The 23,320-nt window shown below is 37.2% G+C and overlaps 2 protein-coding genes across 4 annotated transcripts in view; one reads left to right on the top strand and one right to left on the bottom strand.

The window, feature by feature from the left end:
- The window catches only part of LOC116481861 (multidrug resistance-associated protein 1-like), an 88,303-nt gene extending 86,051 nt beyond the window's left edge, over positions 1 to 2,252 (top strand). Inside the window, exons 26-28 of the mRNA XM_032174830.2 lie at positions 304 to 470; positions 1,499 to 1,693; positions 2,114 to 2,252. Of these exons, the coding sequence (XP_032030721.1) occupies positions 304 to 470; positions 1,499 to 1,693; positions 2,114 to 2,252 (501 nt within the window). The remainder of the gene's footprint in view (positions 1 to 303; positions 471 to 1,498; positions 1,694 to 2,113) is intronic.
- An 8,328-nt stretch (positions 2,253 to 10,580) lies between these two features.
- On the bottom strand, positions 10,581 to 22,841 carry HSPA13 (heat shock protein family A (Hsp70) member 13). 3 transcript variants are annotated; one of them, XM_058427804.1, is made up of 5 exons: positions 22,823 to 22,841; positions 20,713 to 21,053; positions 17,718 to 17,931; positions 15,143 to 15,310; positions 10,581 to 13,778 (listed from the first exon to the last, which is right to left on the bottom strand). In XM_058427804.1, the coding sequence occupies exons 2-5, from the start codon at positions 20,869 to 20,871 to the stop codon at positions 13,111 to 13,113; spliced, it is 1,209 nt and encodes a 402-aa protein (XP_058283787.1). In that variant the 5' UTR covers positions 20,872 to 21,053; positions 22,823 to 22,841; the 3' UTR covers positions 10,581 to 13,110. The 3 variants fall into 3 exon arrangements, with proteins under 3 accessions (XP_058283787.1, XP_032030720.1, XP_058283786.1); XM_032174829.2 differs by lacking the exon at positions 22,823 to 22,841 and adding an exon at positions 22,641 to 22,699; XM_058427803.1 differs by lacking the exon at positions 22,823 to 22,841 and adding an exon at positions 21,551 to 21,569.
- Positions 22,842 to 23,320: the final 479 nt, after the last annotated feature.

Raw genomic sequence — 23,320 nt, 5'->3', positions numbered from 1 at the left:
TCATATTTATTATATGTTATATCCTTGACTACACGGCAGTAATTATCATCATTATTTCAGTGCTAGTTATTATTTTCAATAATAGGAAGAGGAGAAAGAAAATCAGGAGACTTATGATGACTTAATATGAATTATAGTTTATTCTGACTCTCTTCTGTTTTTGTTTTAAATATAAAATAAATTTGATGACTATATTAGGTCTGATAATTTTGCTTTCTCCTGCTTTGTTTTCTGAGTCTGATTTTTTAAAATGTATTTATGCCTCATGACAGTAAGATTATGCAGGACTATTTTCTGCTTTAGCACCCTGTTTTATTTTCTGGAACCCTTCAAATGAACCTGGATCCCCTAAACAAATATTCTGATAGCAAGCTGTGGGAAGTGCTGGAATTGTGTCACTTGAAAGAATTTGTGCAGTCCCTTCCTGAGAAGCTACTGCATGAGATTTCAGAGGGTGGTGAGAACCTCAGGTAAGCTGCTAAGAGCAGAGCTTGTCCAAGTTACTCATTCCAAGCTCTTTAGAAACTCGAATTGGCATCCAAGAGAAGTGTAGCTCCTGAGCCACCAGGGCCTGTTTAAAGTACACCACGGCTGATTCCTTCTAGGGAAGAGGAAGGAAAAGTAAATTGGTAGCTGCAGGCTGGGAAACAACTGACTAAGAGAAAGGAAAGAAAAAAAAGAGCAATGCCCTATGAAAAGTCACTATTTAATTGAATCTTCTTTTGTCAAGACTGCTACTCTAAGAACCTTGTTCCTAAAAAATGTAAGTGGCTACCTTGCCTTCACCATTGTTTGTTGCCTTAAGATAGCCCCCTTCGTGTGATCAGAGACCCCAGAAAAGTGAGCTAGATCCCTGTAATGGCCTGCATAGCAAGACTCCCACCACCCCTTCTTTGATCACTTTCTCCCTACCCCTCTGTGTTTCTGCGACATTGGCCTCCATGCTGTGTCGTGAGTTTGCCAGGCCAATTCACGCCTACCACAGGGATTTTACATCTGCTATTTCCTTTACCTGGAACAAGTTTTTACTGGAAATCTGTATGCCTCACTCTCCATGTCCTTGAGTTCTTGCCTTAAAACTTCTCCAGAGGATTTCTTTGGCACGCCCATCTAAAATGCCCACCCCACACCTACACTTTATACCCCACTTCTGTGTGTTTGAATTCTTAAAACTTATTATATATATATTATCCACGAAATTACTACATATAATGTTGCACCGTACTCATATACCCCTCCTACTATGCTTTTTACTCAATTATCTTAATTATTGTTTTCTGTGTCCCCATGAGAATGTAACTGCTACACAGAGATTTTTCTCTGTTTTGCTCATTGGTCTAAAGTCTGGCACTCCCTCAAGAGATGTTTCTTGAATAAAAGAACAAGTGAAGTTATGGGTGAGAAAAAGAATGAATAGCAGTATTATCAGAATTTTAAAACATGAAGTGTGTTACCATAAAGTCCATTGTTGAAATTGTTATTATTATTATTTTAACAGCATGGGACAACGGCAGCTCGTCTGTCTAGCTCGTGCTTTGCTTCGAAAAACAAAAATTCTCATCTTGGATGAAGCAACAGCCTCCATCGACTTTGAGACGGACAAGTTGGTGCAGACCACAATCAGGAAGGAGTTTTCTGATTGCACCATCCTGACTGTTGCTCACAGACTGCAATCTATCATTGATTCAGACAGGTGTGCTTTCTTTCTTTTCAGAAATAAAATCATTTCTGCCAAGATAAATATTGGGCATATGAAACACACTGATTACTTGCCAGTCATAAATAATTATATCTGTGCTGAGAGATACAAAATTTTCCCTAATGACATAAAAGGTATTTTCCAAAATCATTGGAAGAAAAAGTTCAAGCTAAAAGAATATTAGAAAACTTGATATAGATAATGATATAGAAGGTATTTTCCAAAATAATTGGAAGAAAATGTTAAAGCTAAAAGAATAATTATTAGAGAACTTGATATAGTTCCTGAATTAACTAACACCTTTATTTTGTACTAAATGACTCATAGAATAGTTTAAACTTTATATTAGCAGGACCAATAAAATGTGAGGTGGAAGACTGTATGTTACCTGACACTATTCTTTTCATATTTCAGGGTGCTTGTTCTAGACTCAGGAAGGATTGTGGAATTCGAAGCGCCTCAGAATTTGATACGTCAGAAAGGACTTTTCTATGAAATGACAACGGACGCTGGAATAACACAAGACTCAGGGACAAAAAATAAATTACTTTAGCTGTATGTTAATTTGCATAATAAAAAAACACTACAGTGCATTAGTATTTAAAAAGCAAAGACAGAAGAGAAATGCGCAAGGGCTGGCCCCTGCTATGAGTTGGCACACACACACATAGGCACCAGAGTTTCTTTGTTTGTTTGTATGTTTTTGTTTGTTTGTATGTTTTTGTTTGTTTGTTTGTTTGTTCGAGATGGAGTTTTGCTCTTGTTGCCCAGGCTGGAGTGCAATGGCTCAATCTCAGCTCACTGCAACCTCCGCCTCCCAGATTCAAGCGATTCTCCTGCCTCAGCCTCCCACGTAGCTGGGATTATAGGCACCTGCCACCACGCCCAGCTAATTTTTGTATTTTTAGTAGAGCCGGGGTTTGGCCATGTTGGCCAGGCTGGTCTCGAACTCCTGACCTCAGGTGATCTGCCTGCCTCGGCCTCCAAAAGTGCTGTGACTACAGGTGTGAGCCACGGCCCCCGGCCAGCAACACAGTTTCTAACCATCCTGGGCTGTACCTAGACTTCCCTCTTCCGTTCGTGCTTACCTTATCCACATTGGCCAAAATGCTAAGTGCTGCTTGTCCTTTAAGTCCCTGACTTCACTTGGGAGTTCCCTTCTCAACGTGTCCCCCGATCTTCCCCTCTTCCCTGCAGTGTGATCTAGACGCCCCTTTTCTGTGCTCTCATTAGCCCCATGTGCATACCTTTATCATAGCAGGGCTCATACTCTATTTTGATTTTCAAGTCTGCCTTCCCCTTGAAGGCAAGTGCCCAGTTTTAATCATCTTTGTATGTTATGTTCCTAGCATAGTTCCTTTCACATAACTGATACCCAACAAATGTTTGTAGAATGAATAGCTGGACATCTTAGAGTACTATAAGTACTTATTTATATATAAATAGATGTGGGCTGGGCACTGTGGCACACACCCATAATCCCAGCATTTAGGGAGGCCGAGGTGAAAGGATAGCTTGAAGCCAGGAACTTGAAACTGACCTGGGCAACAAAGCAAGATCCTGTCTCCACAAAAAATAAGTAAATATAATGAAAAAAATGAGACGGGCATATAGTGCACACCTGTAATCCCAGCTACTCAGGAGGCTGAGGTGGGAGGATTGCTTGAGCCCAGGAGTTCAAGTTTGCAGTGAGGTATGATACACCATAGCACTCCAGCTTGGGTGACAGACAGACACCCCATCTTTAAAAAAAAATTAAAACAAATAAGTTTTAAAAATATTTTTTGAGCTATTGCATAATTTATGAAATGATGAAGGACTCACAGAAAAAAATAATCTATTCAGCTGCTTTTTGGAAAGAGTAATTATATGTTAACAGAATTTTATAATTGTTTATAATGTTTTATATTTTTACTGTTTACCTTTGAGTGAAAAAACCTAATATTTTCTTTGGAACATTATTTTTTGGTTAATACATCAACCTCAGTGACATATTTTGTTACATTTATGACAGGATTGTTGATTTGTAGTCCTAATCAGATTTTGAAGGGCTTTTTCTTTCGTAGCTTTATTTAAAAGAAGCAACATTATGTCTCTGAATTGCCCTTCAAATTTAAAGTCTTTAAACTTCAATAGGATTTTCTTTCAAGAAGATTTTAATAAAATAGTTTAACATGTTCTTTAAAGCCCATCAACCATTTCTTTTGTCCTCCTTTCTTCCTCCCTATGCAGCCCTGTAAAACCTTGCTTCATTTCCTAAGGGTATTTATGAAAAGTTGCCTTAAACTAGAAAACTTGTATTATCTAAAGTCTCCTCCCTTAAGGATGTAAGCTACTTGAAGTGTTGTCCTGTCTTTACAATCCCTGAAGTGCTTTGTAAACACTGAATAAATAGCTGTTGAATTCTATTAAGAAAGGAATCAAAATATTTCATTCATATGAGTTAAAGGATGTTTTAGCTCCCTACTCCTATAATTTTAGTAAATCAGAGAAGCTGAATAATTTTAAAATCTAATGGGAAATCAACAGTAGCCTGGATAAATTGTGGTATATTCACATAATAGAATTCTATCTAGCTATGAGAATGAATGTACAACAGCTACTGTGTACATTAGGCAATCTGATGAATCTCACAAAGAATGTTGAGTGAAATAGCCACAAAAAAATACTGCTATATGACTCCATGATTCTAATTATACAATTTTTTTAGAAGAAAAACTAATTTATACTATTAGAAGTTGGGATACTGGTTATCCTTGGTGGGGAGGGTTATAATAAGGTACACAAGGTAGACTTCTGGGATAATGATAGCATTTTGTTTCTTGAAGTGAATCTGAGCACTCATTCAGTTTGTGAATGTTCATCAATCTGCATATTGAGAATATGTGTAGTTTTCTGCATATATATACAGATATACGTTATCTTCATATGTAATACAGAGTAAAAGAAAAGCAAAAGTAAAAAACACAAAAAGTGACTAAATCAAAGTTATTCAAAGATAATTTTATTGTTTTAAGAAATTAATATTTTATTCTTATATCAATTATGTACATCAAGCTCATTCAATTATTGATGTACACTAGAAGCAAAGTGCAAAGTACACAAAATGATTGGATTACAGAGAGGTAGCACATTTGTAATAAAAAAGGTTATTCCATGACTGTATGATTTGTTTAAAGATTATAACTTCAAAATAGATTCATAAAATAATGATAAATTTCAATATACAAAATATTTACCATAGCTGATAGAGAAAAATCCTATGTAGCATTAAGTTTCTTTCTTTGAGGATAATGAGAATGTTTATTATTGAAAGCCCACGATATGCCAGGTAATGTGTCACTTTCAGTTTTCACTAAATAATATAAGAAAGCAATTATCTGCTCTATTTTACCAAATACGCTGGAATCCAGGTTTACGTGACTACAAAGCTGATAATGTTCTTTCTACTTCTCTACCAAGATGTCTCATTCCAGAAAAGTCACTAAAAAATAGTCTGTAGTTCAAAAAAGTTTCAAAATCTTTTAAAAAACAGGATTTTGAACCAATATCTTTGTAGGCATACTAAATAAAATCAAAGCTTGTGGTAGGGGTGGGATCCATGCCTCTTTAAATATAGTATTAGGTTGGACCATATAAAATAGTCATTTCTGTAGGTCAAAAAATGGCTGAATAATGGCAATTTTATTTACTTCTAAACATAGCCTTGATATAGAAGTGTTTAGAAAACTTAATGTTGCATTTTAATATGCATATAAATAATGAATAGTTCTACCTGATCTAAAGGGACTTTCTTTTAAAAGAAAATTTAAAAGCTAGAATGCAAAAACATAGTAGTTAAGAGTTGAGGATCTCAAGACAGGGTACCTATGTGAAATCCCAACTCAACCACTTAATAGTTGTACAAACGTGAGTAAGTTAACATATTTCTCTGTGTTTATTTGGGAGTCATAATTCTATTTACCTCCTAAGTATGCTTTGGAAATTAAATCATGTAATACATGTAATCACTTAAGACAGTGTCTAGCATATAAAAAACATTGAATAACATATTGGCTATTATTTAAACACCAACACTCATTGTTCCTTATAACTTTAGTCTCATATCTACAAAATCACATCATAGGACAAACTTTTTTTTTTTTTTTTTTTTTGAGACAGAGTCTTGCTCTGCTGGCCAGACTGGAGTGCAGTGGCATGATCTCGGCTCAATGTAACGTCTGTCTCCTGGGCTCAAGCAATTCTCTTGCCTCAGCCTCCCAAGTAGCTGGGATTACAGGCATATGGCATCATGCCTGGCTAATTTTTGTATTTTTAGTAGAGACAAGGTTTTACCCTGTTGGCCAAGCTGGTCTCGAACTCCTGACCTCAGGTAATCTGCCCACCTCGGCCTCCCAAACTTCTGGGATTACAGGCACGAGCCACCGTGCCAGGACACACTCTTTTTTTTTTTTTTTTTTTTTCAGAGGGAGTCTTGCTTTGTTGCCCAGGCTGGAGTGCAGTGATGCAGTCTCGGCTCACTGCAGCCTCTGCCTCCTGGGTTCAAGTGATTCTCCTGCCTCATCCGTGCGCCACCACACCCAGCTAATTTTTTATATTTTTAGTAGAGACGGAGTTTCACTGTGGTAGCCAGGATGGTCTTGATCTCCTGACCTCGTGATCCGCTGGCCTCGGCCTCCCAAAGTGTTGGGATCACAGGCGTGAGCCACTGCGCCCATCCCAGGACACACTCTTAAGTAAATAAAAACTGCAAAAAGTTTATAAAAGGCTATTTTATACACAGCAACCTTGGGATAACTGGAGATTCAAAGAGGAGATAGGCCTCAGTAATGCCTAATATTATCTCAGTGAGATCAAGCAAATATGAGGAGGCAGCAGTTAGGAGCTTCTTCTAGCTCCTTCTAAGTTCTCCTTTCCTACTATCCTGGATGCAAGCAGATCATTTTTAAATACAAGAAGTAAGAACTTCTGGATGTACTGTTATCGACATGTCGCTCAATCTTCTTATGAAAAGGAAGGCTAGTTGGTAGTTCAAGTGTCTGCTATGCTGCTGAGTTAATGGGCCGAGGTAATGGGTCTGAACCATATAAAGAGTTACTGGCTTCTCGATGATTGCTATCTAGGTAACCCAGGTTTCTCACTAGTTATTTTCAGAATGCCCAGTCTGTGCTTAGTTTTCATTGTTGCCCAAAGGTAGTAACCTTTTGTTTATCTCAATAATGCTGCAAAAAGAGAAAAGGAATAGGCATAGGAGGAAAATGTAAAATAGATCATTAATAGAAAATTATTTTTGATAAATTTGCTTCAAACATTTAGAAAGAAAATAACACATATGCATTTTTTTGTGTGCCAAGGAAAGTAACATAGGATCAGTTTTTGAATTCATGTTTAAACAACTCAGATCTTCATTAATGCGCTTGTGGTGACTGGTTTATGGCCTTTTTAAACTCTGATATACACAGTAGACATAATGTGGTGATCAAGATGAAGACTAAGATGAATGATTTGGAATTCAAGACAATGGAGTGCAAAAGGAACCAGGCATAAATATTAGTACAGCTTCAGTCACCACTAATTCCCTGTGAACATCTGCTTCTGGCTTTCTGCCATGAGCATTTGTGCAACGATTTCCAGATTTTACAGAACATCTTACTGCTTGACCTATATTACCACACTTGTCTATGATATTAGAGAGGTAACAAACAAGAATTATTATTAGTCATGATACATAAGGTCTTGAAAAGTGTTGTTTCATATATTCTGTTTGACTTTTTAGTTAACACAGGCAAGAGGAAAATCAGTTTTCTTTTATTCCATCTTGGGCAGAAGCAGAAGTCCAACAAAGGACAATGTGACTAAATGTTTAACTACATAAGGGTCATAAATTGAAAACTACAAGTATGAAAAGAAGTAAAATAAGAAGCGTAAACAACCACACAGCTTATTGTTCTCAGGTAGAAGGAAGTCCCAAAATACAGAGTACAAAGTTGGTTAAGGTGGCTCCATATCGCCTGGGCTGTACCTATCTTCGTTTCAAACATCCACAGCATGTTTGTTGCTTAGTAGTTGCAAACCCCTTGCTATCTCCAGTATCATGTCTGCATTCCAAGAAGGAGAAATGAATGGTGAGCAGATGTTTGTACAATCCAGATGAGTAAATTTAAAAAAAGCCTGAGTTTATACCTAGTGATTTATGCTTATATCTCATTGGCCAGAATTATGTCACAGAGCCATCCCTAGCTGTAAGGGAAGCTGGAAAATATAGTTTTTGAAGTAGGGATATTGCTGCTCCAAATAAAAGTGGGGTAAGCATGAATAGAATAAATATTGTGACAGCATTTAGCAGGGTCTGCCACAACTACTCAAAGAACTTTTCAATCATGTTAAAAGTATCTTATTAGTTTAGCAACTTGGGAGACAGAGGAAGGGTATTGATTACACCTAATAATTGAGACCCAATTTCCAGTTTCCAACAGTCCATGTTAAATAATTTAAGGTGAATGAACTCTTAACAAAAAAAAATGTGTTTTTATCATATTAGTTTTACATACATACACATACACACATATATATGTGTACATATAATATATATAAAATAAGTTACAGAGTTACAAGTGTTAGAGCATTTGAAATTTTTTAGGTATTTTAGGTAGGCCAATTAATAGGCAATTCAATGAGGTATGAAACAAACTGCATTTATTCCTGCTTTAAAATCCAAATAACTTAATGTGAGGCAAATCGTTTATAATTCTCGTCAAAACAAAGTAAATGCTTTACCAAAGCAAATTTTTTTTCATAGTTCATCAGAAGAACTCTCAATAATTTACAGAAATTTTAGACCCATTGAATTAGGCTCTGATGATATTGGGGAATGTAATCTATTCATGGCATCCTTAATAAACCCACATAAGGCCACGTGTGGTGGCTTACACCTGTAATCCTAGAATTTGGGAGGCCGAGGCAGGTGGATCACCTGAGGTCAGGAGTTCGAGACCAGCCCGGCCAACATGGCAAAACCCTGTTTCTACTAAAAATACAAAAATTAGCTGAGTGTGGTGGCACGCGCTGTAATCCCAGCTACTCAGGAGGCTGAGGCAGGAGAATCACTGTAACCTGGGGGGTGGAGGCGTCAGTGAACTGAGATCGCACCACTGCACTCCAGCCTGGGAGACAGAGTGATACTCCATCTCAATCAATCAATCAATTAAAAAACCCACATAAAATTGGGAGTCACTGAACTTTGTTCATTTCTATATCTACCATATGTATTAATCGTTATCACTTTCTATGTGCCAGACACTTAGAAAAACCAAGTGAAATAGGTGCTATTGATTTCATTTTGTATTTAAGAAATCTACACATTCTAAACCTGCTTGTTGAAAATGTAAAGGAATAACAAGCATAAATCTCCAACGTTAACATCAGCTGGTAAATAAGAGGTCTTACATGGATACTATCCAGGTTTGGCAACAGAACAGAAAAGGTACTATGGGATTGTATTCTGTAATGGATAAGGCAGCGCAGAACTGGGATTACAAGCATAGACTGGATTTGAATCCCGACTTTCTCACTTAATAGTTGTAATCCTGGGAAAACTGCCTAACACATCTATGCCTTAATTTCCCTATTTGAAAATGCAGATAATAGTACCTACTCAAATGGTGGCTAGAACTAAACTAAATTGATTAGTATTAGTAAAATTTTTAGAGCAGTGCCATAGTAAGAAATCTATTTTGTGCTGTTGTGTAACAAATTAATCCAAAGTACTTTAAAATAACAGAACTTTAAAATAACAGAAATGAATGATAATTCTTTGCCAAAACAAGAATTACGGAAGGCAAACTGTTTATAATTCTTGCCAAAACAAGAATTAAGGTCTCCATGTGGTGGCGTTCAAATAGTCAACTGTGGCTGCATCATCTCAAGACTTACTAAGGTTGGAGGATTCATTTCAAGAAGGCTGTCTCACATAGCTGGAAATTCGTGCCTTCTGTCAGTGGGGGGTACCTGCCTGCCTCCATGTGGCCTCTCATCTTCTAGGGTGTTTTTCTACACCTGTATTCACCAGAACAGCCTTCTTTACATGGTCTTCTTTACGTGGCAGCTGGGATCCAAAAGAGAAAGCCAGCAAGAGTGTGCATCCAAGAAGGAAGCTGATCTTTTTTAAACCTAATTTCAGAAATGACATCCCAGCACTTCTGCCGTATTATTCATTAGCAGTGAGTCATTATCTCTTGCCCAAATTCAAGAGAATAGGATTACCCAAGGGTGTTTATTCCACAAGGTGGGATCATTGGGTCCCACATCAGTGGCTGCCTACCTCAGTGAGGCACTCTCTGTTAATTAAGATAAATATGAAGTATTGCTGTATTTCCTCATATATTTGAGTCTCTCCAAGGTCAAGTCTACCGTCATTACCTAAAGGCTCATCTTAGAAGACTACATTAATCAAATGAGTTTCTTAAAGAAGCAAAACATAATTAATATATTGGTTTTTTTTGTCCAAAGACTAATATAAACTTTGTTAGAGAAATATTTATTAACCATCAACCAAAGGAATCCTGTTATGCAGGATTATTTCCTAACTAGCTAGATTAGGTTAGCTTACTTTCTGGCTTCATCATGGTCAGAAGCCATGAATTAGTATTCAGAATTCTGAAGATACTGTTCATATGCTACAAGTTGTCTTTTCTAAATTAGAGAAATAAGTGGAAAGCATATAAGCAATAGAAAGGATACAGAGAAATGTACATTTCGGGAACAACTAGGCAACAGCTACTGAGACTGAGTGTCTAGGCATCAGATCAGTTCCATCCTTATTTTCTTATTTATATGCCTGAAAAGTATACTCCAGACTAGTCCTGAATGACAAAGTACATAGTTTAAAAAACAAACTGCAAAATGGCATTTATTTACATTAGAACATGAATTGCCTGTATACACACAAATATTTAAGAGGAACAATCTGTTATGCACAATAACTGTAATATTTAGTACATGTTATACACAGTAGTATCTGTTAAGTCAGTGGTTTGAGTGAAAACACAGTACCAAAACATTCCTGATACAAAATAAGTTACTCATTCACATATTCTAATCATACAAGACACTTAATATTTTAAAAGTTACATACTTCAAATAACACTGGCTAAATGTACAACTAAAGTTTATTTTTTTTTTTTTATGAAAAGACTTCAGATTGGTATTCATAAATGATCCTTTTCAGGATGCATTATCTTTTAAATAAATAAACTAAATTGACTTCAAGACTATTTATAAATAGCCCACTAAAATCTGATTGAAGACATTCCTTCATTTTATTAAAGGTGTAGCTATATACTAGAGAATATGCTCAACTACTGCCTCCAGATTCCAACACTGTCATTCTAATTTGCAAATAGAAATTATTTAAATTCCAACTTCAGGATATGAGATTAGCTGCCTGCCTTATTTTGTCAATTGTTTCCAAAAGCATTAATGGATTAAGAGACTGTCTTGAACATCTCAAACATTTGAGAAATTCAAGGTTTTCTTTATGTTTTAGGTTAAAGCTGATCCTGTATATGGAGATTTTGGGATAAACTGGAACACTTTTAGAAGACCTTCACAAAGAATTTTTCAATTCTAAAATCTATTACAGATTTATATAAAGTCCAAGAGAACATTTGGAATATTTTCATAATGCAGTGAAGGATTCATCTTTGGCATTTCTCCATTCCTTCTAAAATAAGATACTTCAACAAACATTTTATACTTTTCTATCTACCTACTATAGATATTTGCTATACACAAAAGTATTTGATTGAAATTTGTGTTTTAACAGCAATTTCATTGCTAAGAATTTTTTTTTTAGATATGAAAAATATTAGTAACATTCAGCTTTTTACTATGAGAAGCTGAAATGTTTTGATGTTGTTGAAATGAATTTGCTCAGTTTCCTTTTTTGGTGACTGGCAATTCAACAGCCTATCAAATTCAGCAATGGATAAAGCAGAGATACTTTATAGTATCTCTGCTTTAAAAACAGTAAAAACAAAAAAAGGTGACCAGGATATAATTTTTGAATAACATGAAGCATTCCTCTATTAAGGAAAATATGTATATATATATAATCTGTATCCATATATCTTCAAATACAATGGGTATGACAGAAATCAAACTGTTATATTTTCTTTCTTGCTCCCTGTGGTTTTTCTTGAAGGAAACAACAAAAACAAACAACTCTGCTACAAATGCCGATTTGTAGAAACTTTGCCATGATGGCTTCCACATTAGATTTCCACATTACTTCCAGCATTCACAAATTTTTTGCTCTCATCACAAACTAACCTAATGTTTGAAAAGAGTCCAAGTGTGATTATTTAAAAATAATAATAGAAAAGAATAACGCAGCTTTTATAATTGAGCACATTTTCCTCATTCAAAACTAAATATGAGGAAAAAAATCTCAGTAAAATGGAACCAAAACCATTTAGTAGCTCAATTCCATGCTATATTCCCCAGGGCTTACTGAAAATATAAACAAAGAAACAAATACAGTAGGTAAATGATGCTATTTGCCAATGTTTGCAAAGGTCTTGGATAACAAAAATAAGATAGTAATCATGGCTTTATTATGACATTAACACATTCTTCAAATGCAATTACCAATTTTATTCTCTAACCAAACAGAAGAATGGAAATCCAAGCAGAGAATGATGTACAGGACATAAAGGAACTAGTATATAAATTGGGTATTTCTACTATATGGTGCTGAAACATTTGAATACCTTTAGAAATAAAATAAATTCATCTATTAAATACACAAAACTCCTGGAGAATGCAGATTACAAGAATACGACACTTAACAGGATACTGAATTTGTGAATGTAAATTTGGTACACAATATGGCAGTTACTGAATATTATGTATGCAGCTTATGCTAATAATACTGCTATCTTCCAACCACTGTAAATACCTGACATCAACATGGTCCTTTAAGTATAGTTCAAATTATTAGTTACATGTGATAATACAAGTAATTACCAGCTCCTGCTAATACAATTTAGTAAGAACTGGGAATCTCATAACTGGCACTACTTAATGTTTATAGCATATAATGTTAAGTGCATATGGTTATCAATCTCCAGAATCCAGAAAATACAGTTATCCATACTCTTATAAGAGAGTTGTACCTCAATTTTATCATTTTCGAGTATTTGTTAGAATAGGATCTCTCCAAAATCAAATAGGATCAATCTGGTCATGTCTAACCCTAAGACAAAACACTATGTAAAATTTTCCTGTATCTAAATGTTGCCCTCTAGGTAAATCTGTGATATTTTAGAGACTTTCTTTTGTGGAAAAGGTAATCTGATAAATGGGAAGAGATCATCAGACAAGATCACAAATAACCATTATTTCTCCAGAATTCAGTTGAAGTTGGTTTTTTGTAAATGCTTATTGGGAATTTCTAAAGCACTGACTTGGAGAGGCCAAGAGCCTCCATCAATCCCTGCTTGGATAGCCACTCCCGTTACCACTGCTAGGTCAGGGTCCACAGATGTGTTGGGATCTTTTCCAAAGAACTCTTGAATGACTTGACGGATCCGAGGAATACGAGTGGAGCCCCCAACTAAAACCACCTCATCAATCTCAGTCTTTTCCAGGTGGCCTTCTTTCAATACTTGCTGAATGGGTACGAGGATTTTCTGAAAGAGATCTTCATTAAGGCTATCAAAGAGTTTCCGTGATATTTCTGTTTCAAATAAAACCTGACTTTCTCCACTTTTCTTATCAGAAAGGCCACGTCCAAACCCACTGTTCACACGACGGTCATCTGCTGAGGAAAGTTTGTCTTCTGGCAGTTCAGTGTCACTACTGTGAGGTTCCTTCCTGTCCTGTTCCTCCACCGTTAGTAATACTGACAACTGAGCAGACTGATGAAGAGTCAGATTTAATTTGACCATTTCCACGGCTTGTCTCAATCTGTGGATTTCCTCTTTCCTAGAGGGCACGAAGCCATACGTTTGATAGATCTGTTTATATAAGTACTGAAGCAATCTCTGATTGAAGTCCTGTCCTCCAAGTTTATTGTTTCCTGAGTGAAAAATAAAAAAGTTTAATATAGTTATGCATATATGTGTGTATGTATACATGTATGCTATTACGTATATGTAAAAATTATATTCTGGGAATAACAAATCCCTGTTTCATGTATCATTACAATTTTATTCATACAGAGACTGGTTAAAAATAACTGTGTTGCTGGGCATGGTGTCTCACACCTGTAATCCTAGAACTTTGGAAGGCTGAGGTGGGAGGACAGCTTGAGGCCAGGAGTTGGAGACCAGACTGGGTAACACAGCAAAACCCTGCCTCTATAAAATAAATCAATAAATAAAAATTAAAAAAATAATGACTGGGTTAAAGCTATCTTAACCCAAATAAGTACTATTTAAAAACTAGTGCACATCAGGGTCAAAATTTTAAATTATATAAAAGGAAGTATCTCTTCACAATATCAAATAATTTTTCAGTAAACAGAGATTAAGAATACAGATTGGCTTATAAGTAGCTATTTAAAAACACTGAATGTCATTCTCAACAGAGGAAAGTGCTTCTTATAATGAAAAAGTAGGTATTTAATCTCTTCTTTTCCTTTCATTTTTTCTTGCCTGATTAGGACCTGAAAAGGTCTTTCTACTTTTCTACCTGAAAACTAGATAAATAATTTCAAAGGAAAAGAGTAATGTAATATAATTTCCTGGTATTTAACTTGATTCGAAAAAGAGAAAAAAAATGCAGAGGTTGGAATACCTATAACTTACAACTCAACGTGTCAAACAGGTTGAATCCCTTAAGCTAAATTTGACAAAACAAAAACCTTTAAAAAAGGGTTTAGAATGCAAAATCCTATTATTTCCTAGGGAAAAATACAATTAGACTTTCTAAAGACATCTACTTTATAAAACATATTAAATGAAATATACTGATCACCCTTCATTTTAAAGAAATTTTTCTTCCCTCTGTTCCCTTTCTTCACCATCACCATGAAAAGTCCTACTGGCTCCGTGAGCCGTAACTGGGTAACTGGCAATGTATTTATTTGACTTATAGGATGCCCAGCATTTTTTGAGATTTAACTTTTTGCTGTAAATATATACAAATGGTGGTATAAAATTACATATACAGAAAATTATCAAAATGAAGTCAAAGAATTCTGGGGGAAAAAAAGGATGCACTACACATTGGCTATGTTAAAGAAAGCACTGCCCAAACCTCTTCAACTCTCCTGCATTTTTCTGTATTTTTTTTTTTTTTTTTAGTAGAGACGGGGTTTCACCGTGTTAGCCAGGATGGTCTCGATCTCCCCACCTCATGATCCGCCCGCCTCGGCCTGCCAAAGTGCTGGGATTACAGGCGTGAGCCACTGCGCCCAGCCTCTCCCCGCGTTTTTCTTACCAGACATTGCTCGGGTTAGAAACATCCCTCCTTGTTTATTCAGTAAAGACACATCTAGAGTTCCTCCGCCCAAGTCTATCACCAAGACGTGGAAGACGTCAGCCTTGTGGAGGCCATAGGCCATAGCTGCCGCTGTGGGTTCATTTATTACCCTCAAAATCTTCAGTCCTGTAAGATTGGTTAAGGGAAGAAAAACTCATGAGAGGATGCGATAAAGTAATCTCTTCCCATTTATAGCATGTTTGTGTCTTCTGTGACATGAACTCTACCACAAAGTAATGATGAGAGCAGTCACAAACCGAACAGAAGCATGAAATGGGGACAGTAAACACAGGCTCTTCTAAATGGTATCTTTAAAATTATTCTGAAAGATTACAGTATAAAGAAATAAAATCCAAGGTTCAATGGAATAAGTCATTCTACTCTTTATTAATTAACACTTAATTTTCAAAAAGTCTCCCAGCCTTTTCTAACATTCATATTCTACTTTGGAATATATGAGCAATAAAAATTTAATCATTATGCCGAGGTGGGTGGATCACGAGGTCAGGAGATCAAGAGACCATCCTGGCTAACACGGTGGAACCCCGTCTCTACTAAAAATATAAAAAATGAGCTGGGCGTGGTGGCGGGCGCCTGTAGTCCCAGCTACTCGGGAGGCTGAGGCGGGAGAATGGCGTGAACCTGGGAGGTGGAGCTTGCAGTGAGCCGAGATCACGCCACCGCACTCCAGCCTGGGCAGCAGAGCGAGGCTCCATCTCAAAAAATAAAAAAAAATAAAAAATAAAAAAAAATTTAATCATTACATACTATCACTAAGTGCTATGGAAATTAAAGAGGCTTATGTTGAGCAGGTAAAAGATCAGGTTTCTTTGAATGACATTCCTGCTTTAAACTAAATGCTATACTTATAAGCGGTATGCAAAGTAGTATGGCATTATGTATCAGGAGCTATGACAACATTCAAACTCTAAAGAATTATTCCAGAGATCATAACACCCTTCCCTTCAGCTCTCTGATTTTACCACTTATTCTACTCTGGCCACACTGAACAACTTCTGGCCACACTGACCAACTTCCTATCCTCCATGTACCAGCAAATTCCCAGCTATGGCTGTTGCAGTGGCCATCTCTTCTTCCTACAACACACTTTCTCCATGTGTCTGCATGGTTAACTATTTTGCTTTCTTCAAATGTGCTTAAATATTACTTTCTCAGTGAGGTTTGCCTGATCACCCTATTTAAATTCTACAAGTCATCCGTCCCCTGACCACCAAAAGCAACTTTGACCCATTAGCCTGCTTTTTTCTTCATAGTAGGTTACTTTCTGATATACATTATCAGTGGCTCTCAACAAGGCAGGATTTTACCTCCAGAAGAAATCTGACAACATATGGAGACATTTTTCATTGTCACCACTTGGTGGAGGAGGGTGCTGCTAGCATCTGGTGAATAGAGGCTAGGGATGCTGTTAAATATTTTGTAGTTCACAGGACAGTCCTCCACAATAAAGAATTATCTGGCCTAAAATATCAGTAATGTAGAGGCCGAAAACATTATTAAATTTACCTTTTAGGCTCATTCTGTGTTCCCCTCTGGTAGAATATAAGTTCTATGAGAACAAAGATTTCTTTCTTTTTTTAGCAAGGCCCTCAATATTGGTTCAATGGCATTAAATATTAAATCATTAAATGATCTACCTCAGATTTTACTTAAAAAATTATATTCACCTTAACATTAATGGAATTTAGAAGAAAGAATTCCTCACTGCTAACATGTGTCCATTTTCTCTTTGAGCCTTTGTCCTGCAGCATCTGACTGGTTCTTGTTACATACACATTTTATATTGTGCTATAGAGCTTTCAAAATTATAAACCTGTATAAAAATCTATCTACTTTACCTACTGTGATGGTTACTATTATCATCTTGATTGGATTGATGGATGCAAAGTATTGTTCCTGGGTGTGTCTGTGAGGGTATTGCCAAAGTAGAATAACATTTGAGTCAGTGGACTGGGAGAGGCGGATCCACCCTCAATCTGGGTGGGCACCATCTAATCAGCTGCCAGACCGTGCCTGGAATAAAAGCAGGCAGAAGAATGTGGGAGGATTAGACTGCCTGAGTCTTCTGGCCTCCATCTTTCTCCCGTGCTGGATGCTTCCTGCCCTTGAACATCGGACTCTAAGTTCTTTAGCTCTTGGACTCTTGGACCTACACCAGTGGTTTGCCAGGGGCTCTCGGGCCTTCGGCCACAGTCTAAAAGCTGCACTGTTGGCTTCTCTACTTTTGAGGTTTTGGGACTCAGACTGGCTTCCTTGCTCCTCAGCTTGCAGCCAGCCTACTGTGGGACTTCACCCTGTGATAGCATGAGTCAATACACCTTAATAAAATCCCTTTCATATACACATATATACTATCAGTCCTGTCCCTCTAGAGAACCCTAATACACCTACCATATAGTTTGTTTATTTTGACTATGGCTGTGTGGTTTGGGAAGTGGTAAACCTTACTACAGAAGGTTTTCAACCCAACACAATTTTGAGAAAAATGCATCTCAGTCAAGGGTACCGTTACCTGCAAGGTTAGCAGCTTCAATCGTTGAATTTCTCTGTTTTAGATCAAATTCTGCTGGTACAGAAATGACAGCATTAGCAACTGGCATTCCAAGATATGCCTCTGCCATTTCCTTTAACTTCAATAACAGTCGAGAGCCAACATACTCTGGGGACACCGTGATGGTCTCATTACTTGTCACAGAAAACTCAACCATTCCATTTTTGTTTAAAACCTGTGAATAGGATTTGCAAATAAGTAAATAAATAAAAGAGTAAAAGTATACAGACATACATATATACATAAATACTAGACTTCATGAGAACTTATCCTTATCTTTACAAAATCAAAAAATGCATTTGAAATATATCTAGTACATTCACCAAGATTAGAACTTGTTAAATGTTATACATTAAAATCTATACAATGAATCCATATTAGTTTTACTTTTTTTTTTGAGATGGAGTCTTGCTCTGTTGCCCAGGCTGGAGTGCGGTGGCATGATCTTGGCTCACCACAACCTCCGCCTCCTGGGTTCAAGCGATTCTCCTGCCTCAGCTTCCCGAGTGGCTGGGACTACAGGTGCGCACCACCATGCCCAGCTAATTTTTGTATTTTTAGTAGAGATGGGGTTTCACTATGTTGGCCAGGGTGGTCTTGAACTCCTGACCTTGTGATCTGCTCACCTCAGCCTCCCAAAGTGCTGGGATTACAGGTGAAAGCCACCGTGCTTAGCCCAACACTAGTTTTTAATAACAGCAGAATAAAATTCATCACCAAGCACATGACTAGAACACAAAAGATTCTCAATATATTTTTGCTGAATAAAGAAAGAATAAATGATGAAATATAAGAAATATAAGTTGCTCATTCAAGTATGTAACTCAGAATCTTTTCCCAAATTTCTTGTTTCTAAGAGTAATGGATAGCTGAAAGAATTTTCTAGTACATATTAACAAGAATAATTTTAGTACATCATTATGTACTTACCCAAGAATCAAATCTCATTTACACTCTTGCTTCCCATGAAAACATGTATTGTGCATTAGCTCATTATCCCCGATGTGGGTATACATTTAAAAAACTATTTTAACTCTAAAAAATACTATCCTAGTTTTACCAAGGTTGTATTAATATAAATAAAAAAGACAATTAATCTAAGAAATTATAAGAATGTTTTCTCACTTTAGGCCTCATAGTTAGGTTTCCATCATGAAAAACTGACCTTCCAAAAAGTACTTCACTAGTCTGTGGTACATGGACAATATTAAAAAGCTACATGGACAATATTAAACCAAGATACAAATATACCAGAATACCATCAGTGCCCACATGAAACAAAAACAACACAAAAAAATCAGATCACTTAGAAACATTAAGTAGTTTTTGGGTCAATAAGTAATGTATCCAAAGCTGTAATTCAGAGGGCATATATAGCTTTAGATGATTTTCTCATTAAAGATTGTAAGTCAATAAAGAATCCCAAAAAAGAAGTCAAAAAACAACAAAGTAATAAACCTAAGAAATGCAGGGAGCAATTGTTTTTTCTTTGAAAACAGATGAAAAATTTGAAAATTTTTATGGCTAGGTTTATTCAATAAGCAGCACTGATACAACTATCTATTTTGAAACTAATTAATGGCTGGCATGGTGAAATCCTGTCTCTACTAAAAATACAAAAATTAGCCAGGCGTGGTGGCACACGCCTGTAATCCCAGCTTGGGAGGCTGAAGGAGGAGAATCACTTGAACCTGGGAAGCAGAGGTTGCAGTGAGCCGAGATCATGCCATTGCATTCCAGCTTGAGAGACAGAATGAGACTGTCTCAAAAAAAAAAAAAAAAAACTAATTCATTTAGAATTTCACTTCATAACTTCCAAGAAAAACTCCACTTGGAAAAAAGCTTTAAATGTTTAAAAGAAAAAAAAAAAGCAGCAAAATCCAAACCAACAAATACTCACATAAACGTAATAAGAGGGAAAAAAAAGTACCAGTGGATAGGATGGGATAGGGTACAGTAAACATGGTAAGACTCTAAAATCAAAAATTTAAAACTTTGACATTCAGATCAAAAACATCAGTGAAAAAAAAAGGTAAGGAAAAGATAACAAAAACATATAATGAAGGTCTTTTATTTTATAGCTCACTAAGGAAAAGAAAAACACATCAAAACAAAAAAGGACAAAGAACAAAAAATGGACCACAAAAGAAAATTAAAATATCAATAAAATTCTAAAAATTCTGATCTCACTAAAAAAATCAAAAGAAATAAAAATTAATACAGGACACTATTTTTCACTTATCTGACTGTTAAAGATTAAAAAAAATAACTAGTGAAGATACAGCCACTCTAAAAAATTATGGTTAAGAGCATATAACCTTTCTGGTGAGCAAACCGGAAAAATAAATCAAAAGCCTTAAAAATGTACACATTTGACCTATCAATTCGACTTCTAGCATTCAAGTTAGGAAACTTTCAGAGAAGTGTACAAAGATAAGTGTGTAAGGATATTACCTGAATCTCCAACATGAGTGAAAAACCACAAAAAAGTACACTGATGGAGACTAGTCTAATTAATAATGGAATAGTTATTCCACAAAATCATTAAAGATAATGACAGGACCCTATTAATTATCCATGACATATTAAATAGCAAAAAATAACACACCTGGTATGTTCTCTTTATATGTATACAAGTATGTACACATACACACAGAATATCTATCTATGGTACACAGGGCTTCATCAACCTTCCTGCTACCTTGAAAGAGCTAAGCAAGACATGCTGAGGATGGGACAGCAAGAAAATGGCAAGGTCTTAAGTACCTGTTGGCATTATGGAGTCAGTGATAACTGATCCTAGAGCTGCTGTGGAATTTCTTGTTATGTGAGATAACAGAACTTTTATGTATTAATGGATAAAACTAGATGAGACAGAATGTTTTGTGACATGAAGCCAAAGCATTAACTAAAAGAGTACACTAAAATTAATATAGATTTTAGATTAATCACTTACCTTAAATGGGTATCTGCCAATTTCTGCCTCCAGCTCTTCTGGGGTAAAAATCTTGCCTATGAATCTTTTGGCATCATATATTGTGTTTTGAGGATTTGAATCTGCCAGCTCTACGCTTTCATATCCCACATATACATCATTGTCAGTAAAAGACACCATGCTGGGTATGCTGATATGCCCATTTTCATCTGGAATCACCTTTACTTTTCCTGTGCCAGGAAAAAACACCCCAACAGAACAATACGTGGTGCCAAGATCAATACCAATCACTTTAGGAGTAGGCAATGGTAAATACTGTTGTGCCAAATAGCCGGCCAACAGGAGAGTCAAAACAGCCGATCCTGAAATAAAGGAAAATTAAAAGATGCATTTTATCAAACTAGTACAATGTACTAAATTACTGTAGCAAAGTCCCTTTAATATCACTCGTCGAAACAAGGCTAAAAAAGACAAATTTCAAAATTTTTTATAGGACTACTGATAACACTCCTCTCAGACAGCAAGTTTTTCAAAATGTAAACTGGTTATAATAAAATTTAAAATGAAGTAACAACACAAACAACAAAAAACCCTATAACTGTATGTTTGTGTCATTCTCTAATAAATGTAATAAAAATCTAAAAATATTTCAATAATATTTGTGCAGATGCTGACAAGGAACAACATTGATCTGGAGCAAAAGCCAGATATAATCTAATATTCTTGATCAATTGATATTTAGATTTTACAGCTTTATAAAAAGCTTCGATTATCATTTTTTTAAAAGCTCCATTATTAAAATTCTCACAACAAAAACTTTATTATTTTATAAGGCTAAAATTCTCTCCTCGTATCTCACCTCCTTTTCCCTTTCAAAAGGATGAAATGGATAAATGGGATAAAATGATTTTGAAAGTTCCTTAGATATGAAACTGTCACTTCATAACGGAACATAGTTAACTTCTTATGTATTTAAGTATGAACTAAGGACATTCTTCCTGCAGTGGTAATATTTAGGGGAGAAGAAGCATAAAGGTGGGCAACCCTGACGGCAACATCTATGAAAGCTTCTTGAAGACAAGTTTCGTTCACTGTTGTACCCCCAAGACCAGGAATAGCAGATGCCCAACAAATACTAATTTAAAAAAAAAAGAAAAAAGAGTAGGAACAAATGCCACGCAGATTGTAAACATAAGCGAAGAAAGATGCCCCTTTAGTTTTTAGTTAATCTCGTATTTGGTATCAGGAGGCTGTGTAGTACACCTGTGTCCACTCATATTACATATGACCCAAAACGTCAATTTTCAGGGCTCTGTGTTACTAATTGTTAGCTCATCCTCATCAACACATAACTCAAAGAAATAAAACCAAGTGCGAATCTCACTTTCCCCTTCCAGCTACAGGCAACATTTCAGAAGCATTCATCACCTTGGAGACGCGGGGTGGGTGTGTGTGTGGGTGGGGGATAGGTAATTCCAAACCCGATTTGATGGAAAAAGCATCGATAGAGCTATACATCAGAGTCCTGAATCCCTCCAAATTCAGCATCCCTGAGCCGACAGATCCGGATGTAGCTCCTTCCCCTTCCTCCACAAAGGGGTCCTGGAGGTGCATGTTCTCGCAGCCTTCCATAGCTTGCCCCAATTCAACAGGCAATTCAAAAACCTAGGTGCTGCTGAAAGGAACGCCTCCCTAAGCCTGATGTCCCTGGGATGGACACAGCTGGTCACCGTCTACCCTACCTTGGCCTGCAGGGGCCGGGGCCCTCCTAGAGGCGTCCCCGCCCCCATCCACTCCGAACAGCCGAAAACTGCCTCTAAGTCACCTTTCTGACTCCCCTTCCGCTGCTCCAGCTGGATCCAGGAGGTGAGTCAACCACCCCCGCCCACTCTGGCATCCTCAGATCGCCTCTACGCCCGCAAGAGCAACAAGGACCCCCGGGAACCCACCTAAGATCGTCATCTCTCTGGCCATCACAGTCCCGCCGAACAGGCTTGTGATGACTGTACCAGACGTGAGGCACCGCCCCCACTCCGCCCAGCAGTCCCGCAGCCCCCTGGGAAATGTAGTCCGCTTGCTTTGAGGCAATCGGAGAAGCTATCGCTCTGACCAAAGCAAGGACTTCATCTACCGTGAGGGCGCGGGGCAAGGAGCCTCCATTCAACCGCTGCCAGTGACGACTGAGTCCCCCTGTCACGCAACGGCCAGCAGGACCAGTCAGAATGAGGGGGAGGAGCGCTCTGGCGAGAGACCGGCGTTTAATCAAACCTGTGGTCCCGCGATCCTACTTGAGGGAAAACAGGCTATCTCTTTAGCCCCGCCCCGCGCTTTGCATTCTGGGAAGCGGAGTTCCAGCCTTTCTCTTTCCGCGGGAGGGAATGAAAGGGAGGGTGAAAACCGTTAGTTATTTCTTTCTTTGGTCGCGCCCCTGATCAGGTCCAGGATTCGAGTTGGTGTTCTTTTGTTTTAATTCCTTTTAAATCGCGGTTTGCCTGAGATCTAGCTTCTAGATGGCGTTCCTATAGCTTCCCGGAGCCCCAGCCAGCCTCCGTAGAAGGGTCCCGGCCGCAGTGCGGGGCCCGTGCTCGCAACGCTGGGAGCAGCCCTGAAACTCCAGTGACCCTCAGCC

The sequence above is a fragment of the Hylobates moloch genome, unplaced genomic scaffold, assembly GCF_009828535.3.
Source record: "Hylobates moloch isolate HMO894 unplaced genomic scaffold, HMol_V3 SCAFFOLD_14, whole genome shotgun sequence".
NCBI classification, from domain to species: domain Eukaryota; kingdom Metazoa; phylum Chordata; class Mammalia; order Primates; family Hylobatidae; genus Hylobates; species Hylobates moloch.
The sequence above is the reverse complement of the archived record's forward strand: the minus strand, read 5'-3'. Positions and strand labels throughout refer to the sequence as shown.